Source organism: Vidua macroura, chromosome 26, assembly GCF_024509145.1.
Source record: "Vidua macroura isolate BioBank_ID:100142 chromosome 26, ASM2450914v1, whole genome shotgun sequence".
NCBI classification, from domain to species: Eukaryota; Metazoa; Chordata; class Aves; order Passeriformes; family Viduidae; genus Vidua; species Vidua macroura.
In genome coordinates, this window is record NC_071596.1 from 3,963,509 (window position 1) to 3,989,208 (window position 25,700).

At 39.0% G+C, this 25,700-nt stretch overlaps 1 protein-coding gene across 5 annotated transcripts in view; it reads left to right on the forward strand.

The window, feature by feature from the left end:
• The first annotated feature begins 2,201 nt into the window (after nt 1-2,201).
• EPS15L1 (epidermal growth factor receptor pathway substrate 15 like 1) overlaps nt 2,202-25,700 on the forward strand; it is a 41,865-nt gene continuing 18,366 nt past the window's right edge. For 2 of the 5 annotated variants that reach the window (XM_053999276.1, XM_053999281.1), the window contains exons 1-23: nt 2,202-2,297; nt 6,650-6,691; nt 6,910-6,999; nt 7,237-7,284; nt 7,943-8,038; nt 8,966-9,028; nt 9,853-9,978; nt 11,458-11,517; nt 11,857-12,093; nt 12,643-12,800; nt 13,254-13,410; nt 14,143-14,205; nt 15,747-15,832; nt 16,191-16,263; nt 16,776-16,937; nt 17,728-17,925; nt 18,182-18,346; nt 20,282-20,408; nt 20,530-20,580; nt 20,979-21,115; nt 22,145-22,205; nt 22,581-22,663; nt 24,177-24,309. In XM_053999276.1, coding sequence (XP_053855251.1) covers nt 2,268-2,297; nt 6,650-6,691; nt 6,910-6,999; nt 7,237-7,284; nt 7,943-8,038; nt 8,966-9,028; nt 9,853-9,978; nt 11,458-11,517; nt 11,857-12,093; nt 12,643-12,800; nt 13,254-13,410; nt 14,143-14,205; nt 15,747-15,832; nt 16,191-16,263; nt 16,776-16,937; nt 17,728-17,925; nt 18,182-18,346; nt 20,282-20,408; nt 20,530-20,580; nt 20,979-21,115; nt 22,145-22,205; nt 22,581-22,663; nt 24,177-24,309 — 2,446 coding nt within the window. In that variant the 5' untranslated portion in view covers nt 2,202-2,267. Of the gene's footprint in view, nt 2,298-6,649; nt 6,692-6,909; nt 7,000-7,236; nt 7,285-7,942; nt 8,039-8,965; nt 9,029-9,852; nt 9,979-11,457; nt 11,518-11,856; nt 12,094-12,642; nt 12,801-13,253; nt 13,411-14,142; nt 14,206-15,746; nt 15,833-16,190; nt 16,264-16,775; nt 16,938-17,727; nt 17,926-18,181; nt 18,347-20,281; nt 20,409-20,529; nt 20,581-20,978; nt 21,116-22,144; nt 22,206-22,580; nt 22,664-24,176; nt 24,310-25,700 lie in introns of those variants that run through there. The other 3 variants (XM_053999277.1, XM_053999278.1, XM_053999282.1) reach the window with 3 other exon arrangements.

Below are 25,700 nucleotides of genomic sequence, written 5' to 3' on the forward strand. Positions count from 1 at the left end.
GGCGGTGCGCGGCCGGGTCCTGGAGTCCGCGACTCCCCAATATCCCGCCCACTCATTGGCTCCGGGCAGCGATTCGGCGCCGCCAGCCAATCACAAGCAGGTTTACAACCGCAGGCAGCGGGCACCCCGACTACAAGCCCCAGCATGCATCGGGGTCAATAAATAGGGATTTTTACAAACCCGCGGTTTACTAATTATTGGAGCGAGTTGGGAATTAATCCACTTGTTCCGCAGGATTTGCGTTAAGACCCCCTCACTGAAACAACATATTGTAGGCTATTTCCTGCCCTTTGTACTTGTGTGTCATTTCCAGGGACTTGGTGAAACTTGTATTTCATGTGTCACAGTGAAATTTGGCATATCTAACATCTTATAGTTGATATATCTATATATCGATATATCTTATGTCTATATATCTTATATCTAACATTTTATCGTTGTAATATAATTATATAGCTATTGAGCTTCTGCTATGGATCGTTTTTATTTTGCCCAGGTTTTTTTTTTTTTTTTGTTTTTCTGGGTTAATTTTCTAGTACTTTCTAGTGATATCATTCTGCTGTAAGTCAGTCCCTAAGATTTGAGTTTAAGGTTCTTAAAAACTTTCCCTTGCTGTCTCTAAAACCCTGGCTGACAGATATACACAGCTATATATTCCGATTATATATTTTGATTAAAATTCCAGATCAGACTTATGAAATAAAAATTGATAACAAAATGCATCTGGCAACCCCACAAGATGATTTAGATTGTTTGCCACTGAGGAAAATTAATGAGCAAAGAAGCCCACAGACTGGGATGATTGAATTCGAATTTATGATCTAAATGACCAAATTTATGATCTAAATCACACCTGAGGTAATTTGCTCTCCTTATTCTGTGTTAGTGGATTCTTTAATTTCTTTTTAATATAGTTGAACTGTGCACTGGTTTTGCTTTTTTAATTTTCCTGTGTCTTTTAAAGGATTGGGATGAACCTGAACCCATGGTGGAACTAGTGCTGAGGATCTGAATTTTAGGATGAAGAATAACAATAATGCAGAATGGTATTGTACTCTGGTCAAGAGTCCTCTATACAGTTTATAAATAATTTCCTATTAGGAAACTCCGAGCTAGGGGAACACCTTGAGTCACTTTCTTTGCCTGACTGTATTCCAAACATATAGTTCATCCTGGGGGAATGGAAACCAAATCAGATGGGTAATCCAAGGGCTCTTAAGAAAACAGACTTGCTGTTTTTTTTTTCTGTTTTCCTTCCAAAGTGAAGGAGGAAGGCACAATTTTTTTACAATTTCTCAATAACAGATGCTGAGGTTTATGCAAAAGATTCTGGAGATGGAACATGGGGAGAAATGAACATGAAATTCCCATGGGTGTTTTTGTTCTTTATTTCCACATTTTAAAGATTCCTTGTCTAATCTGATTGAGAAACTATTGGTGCATAAAGAATGAAATTTTTTATGGTCATAAAAAGGAAATGGATGTAAAGCAGGCTGAGGAATAGCAGGCGAGAGAAACAAGTATGGAGGAAAAATACTTTGAGCAATAGTTTAAGAAGAAAATTAGAGAGCAAAGACGACTCTGGAAGGGACAGAGCAATGGGGAATGACATTTATGTTATAGAGAGGAACCCTGTCTGTCAGTGTCAGGGAGGGGTCAGAGCACGGCCCGGGGCGCCCTGCAATGGCACAAGAGGCAGCAGGCAGAAACTGACAAGAAGTTCCACCTGAATACGAGGAAGAACTTCTTCAGTGCGCAGTGACCGAGCACTGGAACAGACTGCAGTCCCTCACTGGGGACGCTGCAGAATTTGTGGACACAATCCCGTGCCCTGTGCTCTGGCATGGCCCTGCCGGAGCAGGGACGTGGGACTCGGCGGCCCAGGGTGCTCCATTCAAACCTCGCTCCTTTGGGGTTTGTGTGACTGCCCGGGGAGGTGGCGGTGAAGTCCCTGCAGGTGTTTGAGGAGCGACAGACCGCGGCACTCAGTGCTGTGATCCGGCTGACCTCTCAAAGCTTGGACTCCATGACCTAAGAGGTCTCATCCGTTCTAAACGACTCCGTGACTCTGTGGAGCGTTGCGGGCGGCGGCAACTGCCGCCGAGGAGCGCCTGCCGGGCCCCGATAAAGCCGCGGCCGCTCGCCGGCGGCTCTCGGGCACCTCCTCAGCCGCCGCCGCCGCCTCGCCGGGCCCGCCCGGCCCGGCCGTGCCGCCGCCGCCCGCCCCTCGCTCCGCCCCGGCCGCGGCCCGACCCAGCGGGAGGAAGATGGCGGCGCTCATCCCCCTCAGCCAGCAGGTACCGGGCTGCCGGGGACGCGCGGCCCTCCGCACCGGCGGAGCGGCGGGGCGGCCGCGGGGAGCGGCTAGCGGGGCTGTATCGTAGCCGGGTGCAGCCGGGCTGGGATTGGCGCTGGCTACAGGCCCTGTGCCCGGGAGGGGCTCGGCCCGCGGGGAATGAGGGTCGGGGCGCGGCGGGCAGCGGGACCCGGGCGGGGCGAGGGCGGCGAGCGGCCCCCGCCGTGCCCCGGGGGCCGGGGCGGGCGCTGCTGGGGGGGCCGCAAGCGGCGCCGGCGCCCTCCCCTCATGGAGGCCCTGGAGCTGCGTCCCTGGGGAGGGGCTGAGGGTCTCCTGCCGCTTCCCCACCCCGAGCCGCCGGGATTGCCGTGGGCCGGGGGTTTGAAGGCGAGAGGGCTGGCGCTCCGCACGTCACCCCCGTTTTCCTGTTGGTACCGGGGGGGGGTTTGATGCCGCCTGGAACTGCTGAGCTGTTGTGACAGGGTGCCGTGCCCGTGTGGGGTGTTCAGGACGTGCGGGGACAGCGGGAAGGGGCTGAGGGATGAGCGGGAGGCGTTCGCCTGTCAGGAGGAGGAGAAGCTTCTGCAGGGCAGGGTTCAGGACGCGTATCCCTGACCCTTGGGAGAGGCTGTTTCCAGCTCTGGTGGAATGCTTGGGATCCCCGGCTTGATTAGTGTTGTTACAAGTTTTTTTGATTGATTTCTCACCCAAATAATTCAAGCCTAAGCAGTGTGATCGCTGCTTATTATTTTCCACGGCCCTGTGAAGAGAGTCAGTTTACTTATTTGCTTTAAAGCAAAAGAAAAGCAGCACCACCCCACTACCTTCAATGTCCTGAAACCAAACTATTTTCTATGTGCTTAGGCCAGTCAGGCATTCTGAATGACTCCTATTAGTAGTTCAGATTATTTAAATATATCGATTTCCTTTTAATAATGATCTTTGAGTTGTGATACTCTAAACATTTATCTCTCAGTGGAGTTATGTGGTGCTTGGATAACATAACTTAATGTGTGTCTTACTAAGAACATGTACTTGCTGTTTAGCAAGAGTCCTGATGAACATTGGTTTGATTAAGTGAACATATTCAGAAACATCTGAAAACATCCATGTACACACAAACTGTTATCAGAAATTTTCAAGTGATTAATGTGGTGCAAAATATGTAAGTCAAATATACTCTGGATGTGAAAGGGTTTGTAGTTGTGAAACTTCTATAATATATAGGTAAAAATCAAATAATTATCAAATACTTACTCTAGAAATCCAGTTTCTCTATTGTTTAAATTCTCATTGATCTTTGAGAGACTGCCATCAATGGTATTCCTTTTGATAGAAAATTTTGTTTAGGGAGATAAAGATCACATTCTGTAAACATATCAGTTATTTTTATAGTATTTTCCAACTATTTCAGTGGAAGCATTGTAGTTCTAAAACTTGTTTTTGTATATTGAACTGTCAAGAGTAATCTAGCTGTAAACAGAATTTCCTTTAAAGTAATGAACTTCCTCCTCTAATAGCCTCAGTTTTGTGATTACTAAGGAGATGTGTGCTAATTAGAGTAAATGCCAGAAATGGAATTAGACTGAATAGGAGAGGGTACATGTGTTGTAACATTGAGGCGTGTCCACTCAGAAAAATATAAAATAAGACTGTTGATACCAACATATTAAGAGCTGCAAACAGTATGGGTAATTCAAGCAGCTTGAAATATTTTTATCATTAATCATTTATCATCATAATAATTTATTTAAAATAATTAATGTGATCCAGAGCTCTTTGTGACCCCGAGATGACCTCAGGAAAGAGAATTAATTGTTCTGGTGGCAGGAGCTTACTCGTGCCTTTTTGCCAGACCTGCTCGAAGGGACTTGGAGCCACATCCACGCGTGTGCACTGCCTGCCACAAACGCAGCGTGCGGATCTGCTGCGAGTGTGCAGGCTCACGACTTCAACTTCTGAACAAGAAGGCAACTTGGAGATGAAACAACAAGGCACTAGGGCTCTGAAGGGTCTGTTTGGGGGATGGTCTGAAGCATTGGTCAGAGGTGTTTTGGGGAGTATAGAGCAGGCAGAGGAACCACGGGGTGGATAAACTGTTAGTCAAACTGAACCTCTCTAACAGGTTATGCTTTGACATCATCAGCTGTGTGCTCTTCAAAATTTTTGCCTCTGCCAGTGTTGACAGTCTTGGGTTGGTCCTTCATGAGCAGATGTCACCAAATTACAGAATCCTCTTGGATGATGGTGATGTCATCACGTGTGGTGATGGGTAGATAGGGAGCTGTGCTATTTCTATCACTTGAACCCATTTTGTCTGCTCTGCTTCATCACAGAGATGCAGTCATTTAGGTAAATCGGTCAGAAAGACTGAATCTTTGTAAAATTCTGCAAGTAGACAATTGATCTTGAAGTGCTTTCCAGCAGAGCTTGGGTGAATAATTTGCTGTAGAAGAAATTTCACAGCATTGAAGCACATCAGTGTGCTTCCTGCCACCTCTGCCAGGTAAGTCAGCTCCACATCATGGCTGACAATATCAAATGGGGCTGACAGGAATCTCTGCTGATGGGATGAGATCATTCAGTCCTGCTGCTGGAGCCGTTTGCTCTCTATCTTGGTACGAATCCAGTCTCTGCATGCTCTAGGTCACTCACTGCATCACTTAGAGGAGCTTGTAGTTGGTGGTTGACTCTCTTGTCTGAGCTTTCTGATAAACAAGAGGTGCATAGTTTGATGATAGTTGGCTGAAAACATGCTGAGTTTTATTCAGAGTGGAACAGGCTATTTCCGACTTCCACCTTTTCTCTGAATGATGTGTTTCCTGCTTGGACAGGAACACAATGCTTATATGTGCTGATCATTTACGTGCCAGCACAAAGAATAGTCAGATTTATGAGTTATGTGTGCAGCATCCTTCTGAAATCCTGTCCGCCATCAGGAAGAGCGAGAGATTCCAGAGGGTGCTGATGTTGGAAAATGCAGCAGCTTATTTTCTGATGGAAATAAGTGATGCTTAGGAAATTCTTCTGGAAATGCAGGATTTTTCTATTCAAATAGAGCTATAATCTTCAGAGAGTCAGTGTTTGCTTGTGCTCGGTTCGGAGAAATTAGTTATTATGGATAGCTCCTTAAATGAAGAGTTAGCATGTTTATTGTAAACTCACAGGAAGGTTCTCTTGGCATAAAATACAATTTTCTTGTTCTTGATTGGTCTTTTCTTTCATCATGTTCCTGCCTTCCTTCCTCTCAGAGTAAGCAGAACATCTGGAAATCCATGAGGAAGACAAGGAGGAAGGTGACATCTGGGAGGGGACATAGTAGTGATGGGACTTAGTGTGAAATACTCCTCTTCAGGTGTCTAACTGCTGTCCTGGAGAGTGGCTGTCCCAAGCAGGTTTTGTGACATCTCTGTGTTTTGCTCATTAAACTCTTTATTGGGTTGTTTTGTTGCTTTCTTTTTAAAGCCTCTGAGTGGTCTGAGAACTGACTTGGTTTTGACCAGATTGGTTTTGCTGTTGGCATTGAGGCTGAGGAGAACAGTGTGGGGGGATAACCTGCACAGGGCTAGAACTCATGTGGCAACTCTAGGAGGTGTGTGAGAAGAGAGTTTTAGAAGATGATAGAATGCATCTTTTGGCATTCCAGCTGCCATTTGCCTGGAATGTCAGCAAGAGGAACAGGGATCTGCTTGTTTAGTACACTGAAAAGGCAGGGCTTCCCTTGGGTCTGCAGCTTTCGTGTAATGCAGTGGTTGCACCAAGTTGAAATCCTCCAAAAGCACTGTCAGGGAATTATGAGAGTTGTTAATTTGCCATTCATTTTACATATATATATATATATTCATATTTATTTGGGTTTTTTTGGTTTTTCTGTTTACTCCGTTTCAGTTTAAGATCCTAGTCTTGAAAATGTGTTAACACAGGCACAGGGCTCTGTGTGTGTGTGTAATTGTTAGCTGAAAATACTCTAGAAGGATGTATATGGTTCAGGGGGTGGTCAGGTCAGCATTGTGTTGAAAGCTTTGTTATCAGTCCTTCTCATACTGAGATCTGAAATACTTCAGCAAATAATTCAAAGCTGCTCTTCAAAACCTTATCCCTATGTAGTGTCCCTAAGTAAAAGTGTGAGGAGAGGTAGGAATCCTGATGAATGAGAAGCTCTAAGAGATGACAGTACTCTGTGGTCTTGGTGTGCATCACTGTTATCCACACTTAAATTTCAAGTGTCCAGTTTGTAACACAGCAAATGAACACACTATTTTAGGTTTTCAGTAGGAGTAATACACGAAGTGCTGTATGTTTCTTTTCCTGTCAATTCTGGTTGTTTATTGTGTTTTCTTACTTGTGTTTCAGTTTTCTACTGGGAATCCAATATATGAAACATATTACAAACAGGTATGTTCTTTTAAAAAAGTAAAAATAAAGTGCAGTTTCTTCTTCCCCAGGATTTCCTTCTCTTTCTTTTTCCCATTGCAGTGCTAAAACTGTGTGAATTCTGAGTGGTGATATAGTTTTTGTAACAATTTTTGACCTAGAGGCAAGAGACATTGAATTTCTTAAAACTGCTTTCACAACAGCCATGTTTCAATTAAATGTTAATTTTTCTCCTTCAGGTAGATCCAACATACACAGGGAGAGTTGGGGCAAGTGAAGCTGCTCTGTTTCTTAAAAAATCTGGTCTCTCTGATATCATCCTTGGAAAAGTAAGTTGAAGGAATTGGATAATGCACTACTTGTCTGTACACTTCTTTTAGGTGAAAAAATAATTAAAAAGAAAATTTGGTTTTTGTGTAACATTTTTGTTGTTAACTCGACAATTCAGTAACATTGTGTGTCATTACTTGAAAGCTGAATGAACACTTTAAGGGGACATGCAGTAGGAACTGTTGAGCTAAGTTTTCTTTGAAATCCACAGCAGCTTTTATTTTGTATCTCCACAGATATGGGATTTGGCTGACCCAGAGGGTAAAGGATACTTAGATAAACAGGTAAATGAAATGTTCATGTAGACTTCCTGTATTACCTTTCCCAGGTTAGCCTTGTTTCAATCAAGCCCCAGTACCACTAGTAGTTATCTTTTTCAGGGTTGAGTTTTTGTTTACAAGGTGAGTTTTTTCCCCAGCACTGCTCATATCCAAGTATATTACTCAGTGAGGCTGCAGGAGAAGTTTGTTACTAATTTTCTGTATCTCTTTTGTTTTGTGAATAATCAGTGTGTGTACTGTGTAGGTACACAGTCACTGAGTCACAAATGAAAACTGTAATTTGATTTTAGAAGACTTTTGTGCATGTAAAAATCTATCATTTTTACTAAAAATGGCTTGGAATACCAAAAAGCAAGTTACTTGTAGATACAAAAGAACTCTTTCAAAACATTACTAACTTTTAAGAAAAAACTGTTGTATTTTAATTAGGAGAGAGTTCTTCATAAAAACTAACTTCCACTTTTCTCCTCTTTGTTTCCTGTTACTGTAAAATTTTTCCTGACTCATCCTTAAAAGGAAAGGGGTAGTTGCCATTATGGGGCTGTAAATGTGAGGTTTCTTTTTTACTGAGTTGCACATACACAGTGTTAGTAAAAATGGTAAGTGGGTTATTTTTTGTGATTGAAACTGGTTTTTTAATAGACAGCACAATTGTTTGTAGGGTTTCTACGTTGCGTTGCGCCTTGTAGCATGTGCACAGAACGGCCACGAGGTAAACCTGAGCAGTCTGAATTTGACTGTGCCACCTCCTAAATTTGTAAGTAGTATCCACTTAAATGCAGGTATGTGTTGTATGAGAATTAAGGCTTCAGTTGGAACGTTGGAATGATCTTCTGTTTTGTAAATGTTATGGTTCTGGGGCTTCAGGCTGCTGTCAAACAGTTCCTTAGGACACAGCAGCCAGGGCTGCCATAGTCTTGTCATGCTGAGTGACAAGAAACCAGCTCCTTCCTGGACTGCAAAACCAAAGTGAGTTTAAGTCTGGTCAGCTTGGTCAGGAAGGGGCCATTTTTGTCTCTGCCAGTGTTGACAGTCTTGGGTTGGTCCTTCATGAGCAGATGTCACCAAATTACAGAATCCTCTTGGATGATGGTGATGTCATCACGTGTGGTGATGGGTAGATAGGGAGCTGTGCTATTTCTATCACTTGAACCCATTTTGTCTGCTCTGCTTCATCACAGAGATGCAGTCATTTAGGTAAATCGGTCAGAAAGACTGAATCTTTCAGTCTTGTCATGCTGAGTGACAAGAAACCAGCCCCTTCCTGGACTGCAGAACCAAAGTGAGTTTAAGTCTGGTCAGCTTGGTCAGGAAGCTGATGTGGCTGAACTCTTAATTCATCTAAAAAAAGGAAACAAAAAAGATTATTTTGGGGCTGGGTCAACAGGAATGAGTAGTAAAAGGCATTGCTGCAGCTTTGCCCTGCACTAGGTGCTGCAGAACCTCTTTGGCTTGTGTTGGTTCTGTGTTTGGATACCGAGTGCATCTACTGGATGTCCTTACCCAAGCCCTGTAATGCTATAAAATGAGTGTGACTTCTGTTTAGCCTATTTTCCTCAGTGTAGTTAAACTTAATGTCTATAACCATCTCAAACTTAGTGCAATTAGTAAGTACTAGAGACAGAAGTATGTATATTTATCTATTTATATATATATATAAAAATAAATTTTTTCTCATTTTTAGCATGACACTAGCAGTCCTTTGCTGATGACACCACCCTCAACAGAGACTCACTGGGCTGTTAGGGTAAGTGTAAAAGAGAACACATTCCATCCATTTTTTGGAAGTAAATACTTTTCTTGTGTGTAATTTTCCCAGTGAGAGAATTTTGTATCACATGTATTTCCCATTTCAGAAATCCTCCCTTTCTGTGCAAACCTGTGCACAATAGAGAACACCAAGGTGTCGTTTTAGATATGCAATAAGAATTAAAACAGCCCCTTGACAACCACTGGTGGGATGTTTTTAAGAAAATTAATTTTAATCTTCTGCCTGGATTTCTTCCAGAATCCTACAATTAGTCACTTTGTTTGTATAAAGGAACCCCACTGGGAACAGCAAAGTATTTCACCACATCCAGTCTGAACTATTAATTTAAAGCTTGAGTTCCTACTTTCTAATTAGTATTCAATGATACAAACAATATGTATAATTTGGAAAAAATAACTTTTGATGCATATGTGGAGATATTTATATTTAGGTAATTTTCATCTCCAAACATTTCCAAAAGGTAGAAATTTAATTTAAAAACTTGTAGTTATATGTACTTTAAAGTGGGAAGAATAAGTTTTAGTTCTACAGAGTTTATCAGAGTTACTTTAAAACAGAAGCACACCTTGTCTGCTGCATGGGAAAATCTCCCAGCTGTTGTAACCTTTAGATTTTGGAGCTTAATTTCAAAGCTTTCTCTATGGGTTTACATTTAAATACAGTACAGTGGCACTTGCAAGAAAGCTTGGAAATTTAGGATGAATACATTACTGACCAGTCTTAATTTCTTGCAAGATCTCATTTTCATTACTCACACAGACACACTTTTTTACTTATTCAGACTATTTCTTACCAACTAGGTGGAAGAAAAAGCAAAGTTTGATGGTATTTTTGAAAGCCTTTTGCCAGTAAATGGTTTACTTTCAGGAGACAAAGTAAAACCAGTACTGATGAATTCAAAGCTACCTCTTGATATCCTTGGAAGGGTAAGTAAGTTGTTTAGATTTAGCTACTCTCTATATAACTTCTTGTAGTTGCAATGTTAAAAATGTAATTTATCAACAGAGGTCAGGATTGCCTGAGATTTTGCATCATGTACTTGCTATAAAACAGGAACATTAAGATTCTGAAGTCTTCCACTTAGAGTAAGAGTAGTAATTTCAGCCCTAGAGTAGATTGGCTTCATTGTCTCTCTAGTCATTTAAGAGCTGGAAATTTGATTTTGGTTGATTAAAAACAAGAAAAAGCTTTCCTGAACCATAATAGCTGTTAGAACATTAGATTCTAGTGTTCCATCATTTTTACAAATATGAGTTATTAGACATACCATTAAATCCATCCTTTGTACAGGAGAATACCTTAAAACATCCTCCTTTATTCATAGTGCAAATTGTCAAGTTGGTTTTTCTTTCATCTGTATTTATAAATACTTCCAAGGTCTGAGTTTTGTGCATCCACTGTATATTTGCAAGGGAAGCAGGCCTTAAAGTATTTTTCTGCCTCCATTAAAAACACACTCTTTAATGCTTTAATATTGATATTTCTGAGTACATTCTGTGTAGGAGTTCTGTCTGTCTCTTCAGGAAGAAGTGCCTCTTGCTCTGTATTATCTACAAAATCTAAGTATGATTTGTTTTAATTCTGTACTTGAGTGTTGTGAAGTCTTGAAAGGCTTCGGATTTTATCTTGTTATTGTCACAATAGAAATTCAGGAAGCTTTTGCCTCTTCCAGAAGAGTTTGTGAACAAGATAAGGCACTGAGGAAATGGACAAAGGACTAATCAAGGAGTTTAAATTTGTCAAGGGTCCAGTGATAAAGCAGAGTTCTCACAATTGAGCCTCAAGTCTTGGCTTTTTGTGGACTCTACTGTCTCCAGGTCATATCGATGATTAAACAGTGCTGTGTTGGAGTTCACAAAGTTTTGTATTTCTCTAAATCTTCTGCAAGTTTTATTGACTGTGCCTCACCTAATAATGAACTAAAGCTGATAAATGCTTAAATTTTCTCCAACAGGAAATTCAGGGGGCCAGAGGGAGCTGCACATAGTTTCAGTTTTTAGTAGAAAACCCTAATCATCTAGGAATGGAATAGGAATGAGAGATGTATTGAATTTTCTGTTGAACTTTCTTGTGAGGAATTTGAATGATCTGCTAGCCCACACCCTCTGGGCAGTTCTGAAAGTCACCTCTGAATGCTTTTACTCAGCTTGATGACTCTGTAATTGCATCATAGAAAGATGAAAAACCTGCCTGCGTTGCAGCCAGAATTTGTTAGAGCCAGTGGTGATTCATGTGGCCAGAAAACTCTAATCCAGCCTGTTTCATCAGAGAATGTTTAGATAGGTAGTATAACTAAAGTGATCTTCACCAAAATCTATGAGGAGTCTTTAGAAGGCATGTTAATACAATGAATTCATAAAGTGTAACTTGGTCTGCAAATCATTTTTTAATCTTAATTGCTGTAGGTCTGGGATCTCAGTGATATTGATAAAGATGGTCACCTGGACAAGGATGAATTTGCTGTGGTAGGTTACTTTAAATTCTCAATTCACTGCCTAGTCTGTCTGTTGAAACAAATAGCTCATTTCTTTCTCAAGAGCTTTGCAGCTTTCTATGCTACATTCATCTCTTCTAATCTAAATTGTTCACATGGAGCTATTTAATGGCCTTCCTCAAATTCATCTACTGACTCTTGGCGTGTGTCAAGATTAAACTTGTTGGAATTACATTCAAAATTAATGGTTCTGGTTTGCATTTCTAGTCTTACTGTCTTTGTTTTACTAATATGTAAATGACTGACACAGGAAGATCTTGTTGCTTTTTCTAATAATTGTGAATGTTATCTGACCTTTTTGCCTTTGCAGGCAATGCATTTGGTTTATAGAGCTCTTGAGAAAGAGTCAGTTCCTTCACAATTGCCCCCTTCTCTCATACCACCTTCTAAAAGAAAGAAGACATCCGTCTTTCCTGGTGCAGTTCCTGTTCTCCCTGCAAGTCCTCCCCCAAAAGACAGCCTCCGTTCCACCCCATCCCATGGCAGTGCCACCAGTCTGAACAGCATAGGGAACTTGTCTCCCAAGCACAGCATCAAATCAGCACAGGTACATACCTCTCTTTCTTGGTTTTGTAGATTTGTGTATTTTTGTAAGCTGTAGGAAAAATAAATACATCTTTTGATTTCTGCCTCATGTGTTTGGGTGATTCAGGTGGAGAGGGTGAAATGAGAATGGTAAGACCTGGAGGAACATTGGATGAATTTTAATCAGTGACCACAAGGTAGCAAATCTTAGGGGGAATTTTCACTTTATGTAGGAAATGAAACCATAGAAAGGTTTTGTTTGTGTATCTGCTTTAATACCAAAGAAATCATTAATCTAAATCTCCTGCTATTAGTGTGAGGACTTTATATGCCTAGTTGGGTCTGTATTTCTGAAGAATTAATGCTTTTCCACTGATGAATAGCTCTTTATCAGTGTTTTTATTCACATAAAAAGTGTGAAGTTAAACCATGCCATGAAAATACTTATTTACTGGTCAGACTGGAGTATGCAAGATGTTCAGCACATCCAGCTCTGGATAATGTCCTATATACTCAGTGTGTTCATAAAGACTATTTCTGTTCTTTTGAAATACCAACCTTTGTTTTGCAGCCAGCTGTGAATTGGGTGGTCCCAGTGTCTGAAAAAGTACGATATGATGAAATCTTCTTAAAAACAGACACAGACATGGATGGGTTTGTGAGTGGCCAAGAAGTAAAGGACATTTTTATGCATTCAGGTCTATCTCAGAATCTCCTAGCACATATATGGTAAGAATTCCATACTAGCAGTATTTTTGTAACTTTCTGATCTGGGAACTCAGATTCAGAATGTGATCCCAACATTAAAAAAATGCCAGAACCAAACAAAAAATCCCAACTTCTTTTACTTGTCCACATACTGCAATATGTGGGCTATATGGAAAATGAAGAGAGAAATAAATACTCCCTTTGCTTCTCTGGGAGGGGGGCAATAGGTCAGTCTGTGAATTGTGATTGTCTTTTGAAGTTCTAGTGCTCTGAATATTTTCTCAGAGTAACACTACTCTATTCAGTTAAATATGTCTAATAAAATACTGCACTGTTTATGGAAACCTGACTAGAATAAGTAAGCTCTGATGAGGATGAACCAAGAAGAAATTACATGTATATATGCATTTCAGGCTTTTTAGTGGAGCAGAAATAAGATTTTCTTGTTTGTAAGTATGATCTATTTTTTATCAGGTCTTTGGCAGACACGAGACAGATGGGAAAGCTCAGCAAAGACCAGTTTGCACTCGCCATGTATTTCATTCAGCAGAAGGTCAGCAAAGGGATTGATCCTCCACAAGTGTTAACTCCAGATATGATCCCTCCCTCAGACAGAAACACACCCATCCAGGTAAGTCAGCAGTTTGTTGTAGATAACACTGAACTTATGTGCTTTAAAAGTAATGGGCTTTGAGTATGAATTTTATGTGAGTTTTTTTTTTTTAGTAATATGATAAAGAATTGCAAATTTTTTTTCTTATCTCCTCTTACAAAATTCTTTTAATGTTTGAAAAGATAGCTATTTTTTAAACAACTAAGATAGTAAGTAAAGAAAAATGCAGTAAAATATTCCATAAACCAAGGAGTAATAATGCTGGAAGAAATCTAGCATAAAAAATAATCTTTTGTCATACACAAGGTTGAATCAGGGAACTTGTAACAGCAACTATTAAAAGCTGGTTGAGCAGCCTGTCCCTGACTGTGATCAGCACCAAATTCCTCCCATGGAAACATAAAGTTTTTTAATGGCTAAATGAGGAGTGATGACTTCCTCGTTTCTGGGATTCATCCTTTGTAGCAGTCCACAGTCCTGTATCCATCACTGCTAATATCACTTTACTGGAGATCCTTTGCTGACCCTGCTTTGCTCCTTTCCTTGATAGCATGTCAGTGCCTTTCTGAAACTGAATTGAAGAAATACTTCTGTCATGTCACTACATTCACCTTTTCTATAAATTATACTGTGTTCTTCTTTACTTTTATTTGCTTTCCCTAACCAGAAACCTTTGGAACTCTAAATATATTTTGATTATTGCTCTTGCTATGGTCCTCCTAAGGTTTTTCCTAAATCCTTTTCCTATAGACTCTATCAGGTTACTTGACCCCTGTAGGATCTGAGATCTCAGCACTAACAGAAATGCGGCGGGTGAGTAACTGCAGTGTCCAAAGGAATGCACATTTCTAATGTTTGCTTTTTGTAACTTCAAAAAAGTTTTTATTTCTACACCTTTGCCTGTCTCTACTCTTGAGTTCTGTGCCACTTGCTCTTGGTGTGGTGATAATGTCACAGCAATGTGAAGTGCCCAGCACTGGCTGCCAGCCTGGTGATGTTCCTTCCTTCAGCAACTGGAGATGTGTTGATCTGGCAGGAGGTTCTTGGGACAGGCAGCTCAGTGCTGTTGAAATTACTCCTGGACTAGTTCTCAGCAGCTGGGAGCAGTAAATACATCTTGGTGTGAGAGCTTTAAGCTTCCTGCTATTTTCAGTTAATTGCAATTTTTTTTTTTTCCATGTAGTATGTGTTTAGCTGAGCATAAGCTAAAATAAACTGTATGCTATTGTGAGCTTAGTTAAGGGACTCTTATCCTAACCAGTGCAGCAGCTCATTTTAATTTATTTCATAGTCATGTTGGGTGACACGTGGCTGTGATCCTGTCCAGCATTCAGTACAGGTCTCTCAGCAAATCTGTACCTGGCCTGACAGTATAAAAGTGATTTTTGATTTGAAGAATTGAAGAATTAATCTGTATTGTTGTTATTTGTGATTACTTAATGGCATATTACCAAAAAGTGAAGACTATCCCTCAAAAGTGAGGACTTATTTAAATTATTTAAACTGTATATTCACCTATTGTTTCCACAAAAATGTCACATCTTACTCTGCTGGTCTTGGCTTGTTGGTTGGGTTCTTGTTTGTTTTTTAATATTTAATAAAGCCAAGCTTTCTATGGTTATCACAGCAGTCTCAAAGTGAGTGAAGCAGGCAAACTCTGCATTCTTCTATATAAATATATATGCTATATAAAAGTTATAGGTCTCCTGGGTTTATCATACTAGCAGTAAGTTCAGTGCTGCAATTTTTCCTCAGTTGTGTTTTTTTTTTCAAAGAACTTTTTTTTCAATTGCTTTTTTTCCCAAAGAGCAATCCTTTTTATAATAAAAATATAAACCCAACCAGTTTTGTACCTAATACTGACATCCTTTCTTATCTAGAAGGCAGAGGATCCCCTCTGTATCTTCCCTGATCTATGCTTGAATGAATGTAGAATTTCCTCCAGGAAATGGGGTGTAATTGCAGAAATTGCCATTGATTTGTGACAGGGCTCTAGAAGACTGGAATTACAATCTGATTTCATTAAGTGCCCTGTAAACTTTCCTATTGACTATAGCAGAACTGAGTTTTAGGTTTTGAATTTTAATTCTACCACAGTCTGCAATTTCCCTGTTGGCATTGTGCCTGGCCTTTCATTGCTGTGTGTTAAACAGGCATATTAAAAATTCTCCTTTCTCATGGGTAGAACTGTGTGGCATGTTCCTTGCTTGTTACAGAATAATTTGATGTCTCTTATAGAGTTTTGCAAATGGAAATAATGAGGATTTTGTATCCCACCTCTGTCCTCAGCCTTTGTTAAAGGAAGAGCTTCTGTTACAACTTGACATTTTAATAGATTGTTTCATTCTTAACAGGATAGTGCAAGTTCTGTTGGATCAGGAGAATTTACAGGGGTGAAGGAGCTGGATGATATTAGTCAAGAAATTGCCCAGCTGCAGAGGTAATAGTTGTGGACTGTTAAAAAAGTCTTGGTGTAAATAACTAAGTCTGTAGTACTGATGTGTCAGTTTATTTTCTCTTAGTCATTTTGTCATTATTTGTTGCTGTAATTGGTGCTGAATTTCCTAGTGGTACCCTACAGGTCTATCAGGTGACTTCAGGAGATTGATGATGGGCACAGATGGCATTTTTCAAAGAATAATTGATTCCTATGCACCTTTTCTCCTTTAAAGAATCCATGAGAATACGGGCTGGCATTTTTATCTGCATGGTGTTTCCAGAATAATATTTAATTGATTTTTGCATGTGTGTTGTATTATTTAACTAATCACAAATACATGTTCTTGTTTATCTGACAGAGAAAAATATTCTCTGGAGCAGGACATTAGGGAAAAGGAAGAATCAATCAGACAGAAAACCAGTGAAGTTCAGGTAAAAACCATTTATCATCAATAGTTTCCATGTTAATCTAAGTAATATGTGGCAGTTTAGCATTTTTTCTGTCATTCTATCATTCTTTCTCTCATTCTTTCTTTCTTGGGATTTTCCTCTAACTGGCAGAAAAAAAATATTTTACTGTTCTCCATCAGAAATGTTTTCATCTGATGCTGGCTAATATAAGCATAGTATATGTGAACAGTTTGAATGTCTTTTTTGTTAATGTTTAGCTAACATGTAATTTAGGAAATCAATGTTTGGAGAATATTGGTTTTGATAATTAGGACAACTCAATGCCATGTGCTCTGTGTCACAGTCCCTTTTCTTGTGAGCAGTGATTTATTTCTTGATGTCTTACACAAGTTCCTGCAGAAACAAAATAGGCCAATGCAGGGTGTAGCCTATATGATATAGAAAATATTCTGAATTTTGCTAAGTTGTCTGTAGCTGATGCTTCCTTAAGACAACAGCTAAATATGAGTTACAAGTTGTGGAATTTTCTTCAGGAGCTGCAAAATGATTTAGATAGGGAAACAAGTAACTTGCAAGAGCTGGAGGCTCAAAAACAAGATGCCCAAGACCGCCTGGATGAGATGGACCAGCAGAAAGCCAAACTGAAAGATATGCTGAATGATGTAAGGCAGAAATGCCAGGAAGAAACACAGGTGGTAAGTGGATGTTAATTCTGGCCCTGCTCAAGAGTAAAATGCCTTCTGTTGAAGGAAATTCTATTTATTTAATGAATAAACTTTCTTTTTACCATAAATAGCAATTTTTACACAAATACAGAGGTCCAAGAAAGGATTTTGCTATCCTTAATACCTTCCATAAAGGTCATAAAAGTTGAACCCGATGATCTCCAGGGGTCCCTTTCTACAGGAATTACTGTTCTGAAAATATATTGAACATTTATTCAGCCTAATAGGGCAGTTGAAAATCAGTAGTCCTAACCCATGAGACAGTCCATGGCAGTGGTGCTGGTTTTGATCACTCTGAATATCATCAGGATTGAGTTTTCAGGTGGATGCAATTGCCAATAGAAATAGGATGTTACCTTAAGGTAGAAACATCCTGTGTAAGGAAGTCACAGAAGAAAATGTATAAGGAAGGTTATAAGCAACTCTGTAATTTTAACTCTTAAAATCAACATTAAACTACTTGATAAATGTTTGAATGGGACCAAGTTCTGAAGGTGAACATCTAGGAAACAGCTTTACCTTTATAAGTAGTGGGATAGTTCTCTGATTTAAAATAATATTTCTAGGTTTTATTGAATGTGCTTTTATCAAGGATTCTGTGTAAGAGCAGAAGCAGCATAACTTCATATTAAGTTCTAAATATTTTCCCTAGTAGTTGATAGGTTGCTGTACCACTTTCTATTACTTACTGTAAATTCACCATTTAATAAGTCCCTTTTATTCTGAATTTCACTCTGATTTTTCAACTGTGTTGTTTCAGATTTCATCACTAAAAATGCAGATTCAGTCTCAGGAATCAGATTTAAAATTACAGGAAGATGACCTTAACAGAGCAAAAGCAGAGCTGAATCGCCTCCAGCAAGAAGAGACTCAGCTGGAGCAGAGTATCCAGGCTGGAAAAGTGCAGCTTGAAACAATAATCAAATCTTTAAAATCAACCCAGGAAGAAATAAACCAGGTATTCACTGTGCTTTATACAATTTTTTTGCTTCTTGAAATGAGTTGAAAAATAATTTTTCAGAGGAGGAAAAAGTCCTGGTTCATGAAATAAGCCTTTTTTGACTGGTGTTTAGTAGGTAAATTCCTGGTTTGAGTCAGGAAGCATTCAATTCCTGTGGGAATAAATGCCACAGTCAGGCACCAGTGTTTAAGGAGAGTGTAAGAATGACAGTGTTCTTGAGTGTGTAACATGCTAAAGCATTTTTCCTTCTCAGGCAAGAAGTAAACTCTCTCAGCTGCAAGAGAGCCACCAGGAAATGAATAAGAGCATTGAAGAATACAATGAAGCTCTCAATGGGATTCATGGTGGGAGTCTGACAAATTTAGCAGACATGAGTGAAGGCCTTGGGCAGACAGAAAGAAGCAATTATGGAGCTATGGTAAAAAAAATACTGTTACTTAGTATATTTTACACTAATTAAGCTTCTGACTTGCACCTTATCTGAAGGATTGTTTAGCTGGTTTTTGGCACATGGTCTTGTGGATTTGTAACCTGTCACATGGTCAGTCTCAGGACAGAGGTGGGGCTTTATTTCCAGTTTAGTGTTTCATTTTTTCTTTCATTTTTTTCTTCTCCAGTTTACCAAGGTGAAACCTTCTTTTGCTGTAAATTTTCCTTTATCATGTATTTCCTTCTTATTTCCAAAGGAAGCTCTACAAATTTCTGCTTTACATTGAGCTATATTTATTACATATCTCATGCTCCCTTTCTGACAGGATGGTTCTCTTTTGCTTAAATAATTTCAGCATCACCTTTCTCATTTATTATGCTTTTATTTAATCAGTATTTTTTCCCAAATCATAGAATCTTTCAAGTTCTTAAACATTTTTCGAGTCAATTTCTTTTGGGTATCTAATGTTGATTTAGGTATTAAATATTCCTCTAAAACACAAGAATTTTCTTTCGTTTTTTAAGCTTATTTCTTCTCTTAAATATGACAATATAAAAGCTGCATACTTGCTTGATTCTGCTTGCACATCTCACATAATGAGGCCCTTCCTCATTATGGAAACATATTTACTGTTGCAAGCACAGTATTTGCTATGGGTTTAATACGAAGTTGAATATATAATGTGTTCATAAATATTTACCATTTATAAATAAATATTTACCATTGCTGCCTTTATGCAGTACTTCACACTTGCTCTGTAAAAACAAACTGCTCAAAAGAAGAACGGTATAGATAAAAAAGAACAGTGCATTGAGAAACATGTACTAAAGTACTTTAGTGCTTAGTACATGGCTTGCATAAATATGTTTAATTTCCAGTGAAAACTTCCAGATGTTTTCTTGCAAAACCTAGGAGCCACTTACTGGCAGAAAACACCAGCCTATGTTCATAGCAATTTTTTTAAACCATTGTGCCACTTTCCTGTTTCTCAATTCTTCCTTCCTCTTCCTTCTCTCCCCACCTCCCTCCCGCTGTTCTGAGAAGTATTAATTAGGATATTTTCATTTGCATCTTGTAAAGGGATGAAAGAAATCCTGTCTCTTTCTGGTGCTGGGGGCAGTGTAAGTGGGTAGTTGTTTCTGGATATTCCTTTTGCTGGGATGGAATGGCTCCCATTGTCCCTGGAATTCTGCTGTGCAGGTGCTGTCTTGCACTTGGGGTTTCATCAGAGACCTCCAAACAAGGCCCAAGCCAGGGGTATCATGAAAATGATTGTCATGAAGGGGTTTCATAACTGCAGTTTGCTGCTTGTTCATGCAGGATATTTTCTGCAACTTGACAAATGTAGATTTGGCCTCTGCTGGGAAAACTCTGTCATCAAAATGTTGGGGTGACTCTTCCTGCATGAAGTGCTTTATCATGGGAAATCAGTGTTTGGAGCTTTAAGCTCAAAGATGAGTTAAGAAGAAGCAATCTGGTATCTGACTACTCAGTAGTAATCTGTTGTATTTGTAGTCACAGATTATTTTTATATCCTTTTAAATAAATATTTTACCTGAAGCTGAGCTATAATGGGGGGGGGGGGGGAATAATTTTTTGATACTGTGATGTTTGGGGTTGGTTTACTTTTGTTATTTAAAGTGTTTGAGAGTTGAATATATTAATATGGGCAACAGTTTAACATTTAATTGCTATATGTACTGTTATCTTTTGGTGTTCTGTGTAGCCTTGGGGTACACATTTCCTTCTGCTGTGTAATTACTTCTACTTAGAAGTCACATATTCAGAAAGTTCTTTAGGAAGTAATTTTAAAGACTGTTAAACAGGAACCAAGATAGCATACAATTTCTGCTAAATGGGTAACTGGGCATTTTTATTTTTATCATGACAAGCTGCTCTGATGTTTCTCCTCTTAATTTTTAGGATGATCCATTTAAGAATAAAGCCTTGATGTTTACCAATAATACACAAGAATTGCATACAGACCCATTCCAGTCAGAAGATCCTTTCAAATCTGATCCATTTAAGGGAGCAGACCCCTTCAAAGGCAGTAAGTGACAAATGCTTATCTAGGACCTTGAAGATCAATTGTTGAGTAAATTATATTTTTACAAACTTTTATCATCTTGCTAAATAGTAGATAAAACAAATTGTTTTTCTCTTCTGCATAGGTGACCCATTCCAGCATGATCCTTTTGCAGAACAACCACCTGCTCCAGCAGGTAATAGTCCTTTTTAATGACAGGACAGATGTAGTATAAACAATTTGTAGCCAAACACAAACATCTACAAACACAAAGGAAGCTTAAAGGTTTCCTTGGCTTCAGATTTTTGTTTTGCATGTGGGAACATAGAAACCCAACAGGGTGTGCATTCAGAATAAATATGTTTAATGAGAAGTGTGTAACTCTTTATTAAGTCTGAAAGCTTCATATAAACATTTACTTGCTCAAACTTAGTAAATACCCTCTGTAGAGAGGTCTCTGGAAGTCTGTCAGATTTATCAAAACACTGTGTTTGTGTAAGAAAAATTGTATCAGTGAGTGTGAGGTCAAATATAGAATGTTCTTTATAGACACACTAGTGCTACATTATATTTACCTTTTCATGCTCCTTCTAGATCCCTTTGGAGGAGATCCATTTAAGGAAAGTGACCCATTTCGTAGTTCTGCCCCTGAGGATTTCTTCAAGAAACAGGTGAAGAGTGACCCATTTACCTCAGATCCATTCACAAAAACTCCCACTTTACCCTCAAAGGTCAGTAATTTTTAAATCTACACTTAATAGATTGCTTTACTATTGACAGGCTTATTGTCTGAAAGCTAAAAGGAGTGTAATAACACAAAATACTTTTTTTCCTAACTGATGAAATATCATTAATTATATTCTGAAAATGTAAGCATGGATTGTTTAGGCGATCAGCAGTGTTCTCTCTGGTTCCATGATAATGAGATGCATTCACCATGAAGGTACTTTTAGGTGGATATTTTTCCTCTCCATTGGGAATTTCAAACCAGCAGCACCCACTCATTCCCACCATTCCCCCCATCCCAGAGATCTCTGCAGTCACACAGTGAATGAGATGGAGGAGCTGCTCTGGCTAAAGGATTCCTGAGCCCTCAGCAGACTCTGGAGCCAGCACAGTGGAGGGACTGCACAGAGCACACTTGTTATAGCCATAGCTGCAGTTCTGAGCTGTCCTGATGTACATGTGTGTGATTGTTTGGGGGGGGGAGTATGAATTTCTTGGTTTTGTTTTTACGAGTATTTTCCTCATTCTTATGCAATTCATTGAGTGTTACTACCCAAGACCAGATTCAGTCTGTGGGAAGTTAATTTGTCTTGAAATATAGGGTTGTACTTAAATAAAAGCTGACTTGTCCAACTGAAGAGCAGCTCTAAAACCATCTGTTTAAAAAGAAGCAGTATAGAGACTCTCTAAATTAATAATAACATAAATGCATGACCTGAATATTCTGTCTGTTGCTTAAAGGCTAAACACTTTTGGGGGTATTTTCATATTTTGCCCTGGTAACTAATGTTGCATAGATTTCAGTGGGATGTTTTTCTCACTTGTAGGTACCTGGTGTTGTGTTCAAGGCTATCAATAGCCAAATGCACTAATAATGTAAATTCCATATAATCAGTTGAATCATACTCTGTCCACTGAATAGAGTGGTCTGAAACTGGAAACTATTTGTCTTAAAGCAAGAGATTTTGATAGGCATGAAATGGTAAATGCTCAATCCAGCAGAAAAATAATGATGTGTATCTGTTCTTATTTAGCCTGACCCTTTTGAAAGCACCGATCCTTTTACGTCTTCCAGTATCTCTTCAAAAGGTCCAGGTAAGAAGTAAACATTTTCACATGAAGATGAATAATGAGGTATCTATTTATGAGAGAAGAATCAAATATAAGAATGTAGAATAAGGAGTCTTGTGAACCATTGGTAAAAAGCATCATGGTCTTGTTACAGTTCATGAAGGCTGTCTTTGTGGCACTATGTATGTCACTTTTTTCTTCTCATATTTTCCCTCCAAATAACTGGCAGAAAACTTATTGTTTTGTGGAATTCTCTTTGAACATCTCATGGCAGGTCAAAATGCAGGTGTTTTTTAATCACCTGCCTAGTTTTGTGCTTCATTGGCACCACCAAGCATTCATTGTAATTCTTAAGTATTATTCAAAATAACTTTTTTTTTTCCTGCTTATCTGTTCCAGATCCATTTGGAACACTGGATCCATTTGGAAGTGGTGCTTTCAGTGGTGGTGAGGGGTTTGCAGACTTCAGTCAGATGTCAAAGGTAAAGGTTAAAAGGAAAGCAACTGTCCTTTTAAAAATGTATGTACAGACACTTTTTAAAAGAGTGTGATATGATTGTAATTTTTCAGCTGACAATCTGGTTTTGTTCATTTTTTTCCAATCAGCCTCGCCAGCTATATAGCAAAGAATTTTCCAACCCTGTCAGATACGGCAAAGTCTTACTAAGACTGGTAGATTCAGTAGGGACAAATAGACTTTTCACAAATATTTTCATATACCTGATCAGGAGAATAAATTAACTTGTAGTTTTAACTTGTAAAAAGAGGTAGTTGTTGCAGATATTAATATATTTCAGTATCCAGCCTTTGTATAAGTCCTGGAATTTGCTTCTTGGTTACTTCATAGTAAGTAACCTGACTTGTTTCTAAACTTACCATAAAATCATTAAGGTTGGATATTAATTAATTAAGGATAAGGCCTCTAAAATTGAGTCCAACTATTAACAAAATACTGTGCAACTAAATATATGTAACCTAACCTTACTCCACTCTGAACAGTCAGTCAGTCTCTCCCATGTTTTAAATGTGCAATTTTTGTTCATTTTAAATAGCAGATGAAGAAAAAGGTCCAGGACACACATGAAAAAAATGGATAATTGGAAAGGTCTTAGTCTGCTTTCCTGAGGTGGAGTTTGGGATTTACAGTTAACATCAGTGCCCAACTCCTTATATTAGTTCTGCAGTAACACTTGAACACTGTGGAGTAAATGTTAAAAATAAAATAGGTTATCATTTCACTTTGACTAATTATATTTCTTGGTGGTGTTTTCCCTCCCCTAACTTTTACTATTTTGGGGAGGGTTTTAGCTCTCCACTAGATGGCAACAGCCTTTACCAATAGACATGGCTGGCTTGAGGTAGAAATTTTAGCAAAGGTTTGACTACAGTTTTTACCTTTGCTTCACAAATGAAGATAAATGTGAATTTATCTTCATTTCACAGTGATAAATTTCCCTGCATGGCATAATATTTATGTGCTTCTTAATCAATAAGAGAGTCCTTTAGAAAAGCTGTCTGAATATAGGAAGATTTAAACACATGCTTTTAGATATTCCCTAAGGTTTTGACTAAAAAGTCAAATACCTATGTGTAACTTCAGAAAAGTTTGCAATAAAGTTATCCCCTCTGCAGTGTTTTTCCAGGTTCTGTCATGGTTCTGTTTATTAGAGTGAAGGTCAGGCTGTGGTGTGACTGTTCATTGCCAAATAGTAAAAAGTAAAGTTTTACTTCCTTTTATTTCCTCATCAGCATTTTTGCTAGGACTAAAAGTTCTGGAAGTACTGAAATGATTAAGAGCATAAGGTCTTTTGAATGTTAATGGAATCTTAGCACCTCTGTCATTGGGCATGAGCCTCCTACACCAGTGACAATTCTGTGCATCTGCCCTCAGGTTTTGAAGTTAATGCTTTTACTTGACTTAACCTGTAGCTTCATGAAACCACAGGTGTTCTCCAGTGTGCTTACATCCCTTTTCTCTTCTTTTTTCTCATGTAGTCAGTAGCTTCAGACCCCTTTGCCTCCTCTTTTGGAGGGGCAGGATTCACAGATGACCCTTTCAAAAGCAAATCAGACACACCAGCATTACCACCCAAGAAAAATGTCCCTCCACGACCCAAGCCACCCAGTGGTAAGGAGGTTTTCTTCTTTTAAAAGCTGCTTCTTTCAATTTACAGTGTATTGCTGGATGTAAGAACAAGTTGACAGTCTACTGTCTATCTTATATTTCAACCATGGAGGAAGATGTGAAGTTATTGGTAAAATGACAAAATTATCAGTAAACCAGACTGAAACTCTTCAAAGTGGAAAACAGATGATGAGAGAGTGCTATTACAGATCTATAAAATCACATGTGGCAGGAAAAAACAAGGAGGAAAAAACCTGTATTTTCTAAGAAGGCAACATATAAGATTAGTAAACGGCATCTTTAAAATGAAGAGGTTTGTTTTTATATGGCAATCTAAATTCAGGATTTATTTCTATGTTTGCCAGAGAATATGGTAAATGTAAAAAAGTTTAAATAGTCTTTAAAAGACCTCTAGGTAATTCTCAGAAGAAACAGAGGCAATGGGGTGTCCCAAAAGCCAAAATACTGGCTCTAGCTTCTTTGTAGCTGAGTAGGAAGGCAGTATGACTATGGCTGCATCCTTGTCTTGTTTTGATGTTCTTCCTGAGGCATCTGCCACTAGGTACTAACAAGAACAGGGTACACAGTTAGACCTGTCCTGATCTCTCTGTCCAGGTGGGATCATTCTTGCATTTGCACATTAAACAGAAGACACTTTCTGAATATATATGGCTTTGTTCCTGCTTCAAGTCCATTATTTATGGAAATCTGGGAGATATAAAAATCTCATGAATTGAAAATAAGATCTCTCTTAGTGGAGCTTCAATTTCTCTTCTCCCTGCAGTTGTTTTCAAGATATTCAGCTACCAGTGAAACTGTTTAAAGAACTGAAGCCATGTAGTTTCAAGTCTCCTTTTAACAGCAATGGTAGAGTTCACTTGATATCAAGAGGGAACTTTCAGTTGGCTCAAAAAAACAACAGAAGCTAGATGCTGCTTATGGATAGGCACAGAATTTTGCATTAAACACATTGATCTTCATGTATTTATATATCCACAGACTGTATTAGGAAGCACAGTACAAAGAGAACAGATCCATCATTAATGTCTCCTGCAGTGTGTGGATTCTCTGCCTTTCTGCTGCTGCATTTTGGAGCAGAGCAGGCAGCCTGTTTGTGACAGGTATTGTTGATCTGGCTGGTTTTGCAAACCAGTTATTCTACAACAAACTCCTTGGATAATGTGAAAAGTGCTTACTTATTACCAGGGTATCCTTAATGTCATTACCTATGCCATAAATTGATCCAAAATATGAAAATGCCATTTCACACAGTAGACTTAGAAGCAGACCATTGCAGCAGCATTACTTTGTTCCTATTGCTGTGATTTTATTGCTTAAGAGATGATGGTGCACCCTAAAACCCTGAAAGAAGTTTGTTCCATGCTTGCTTTGTG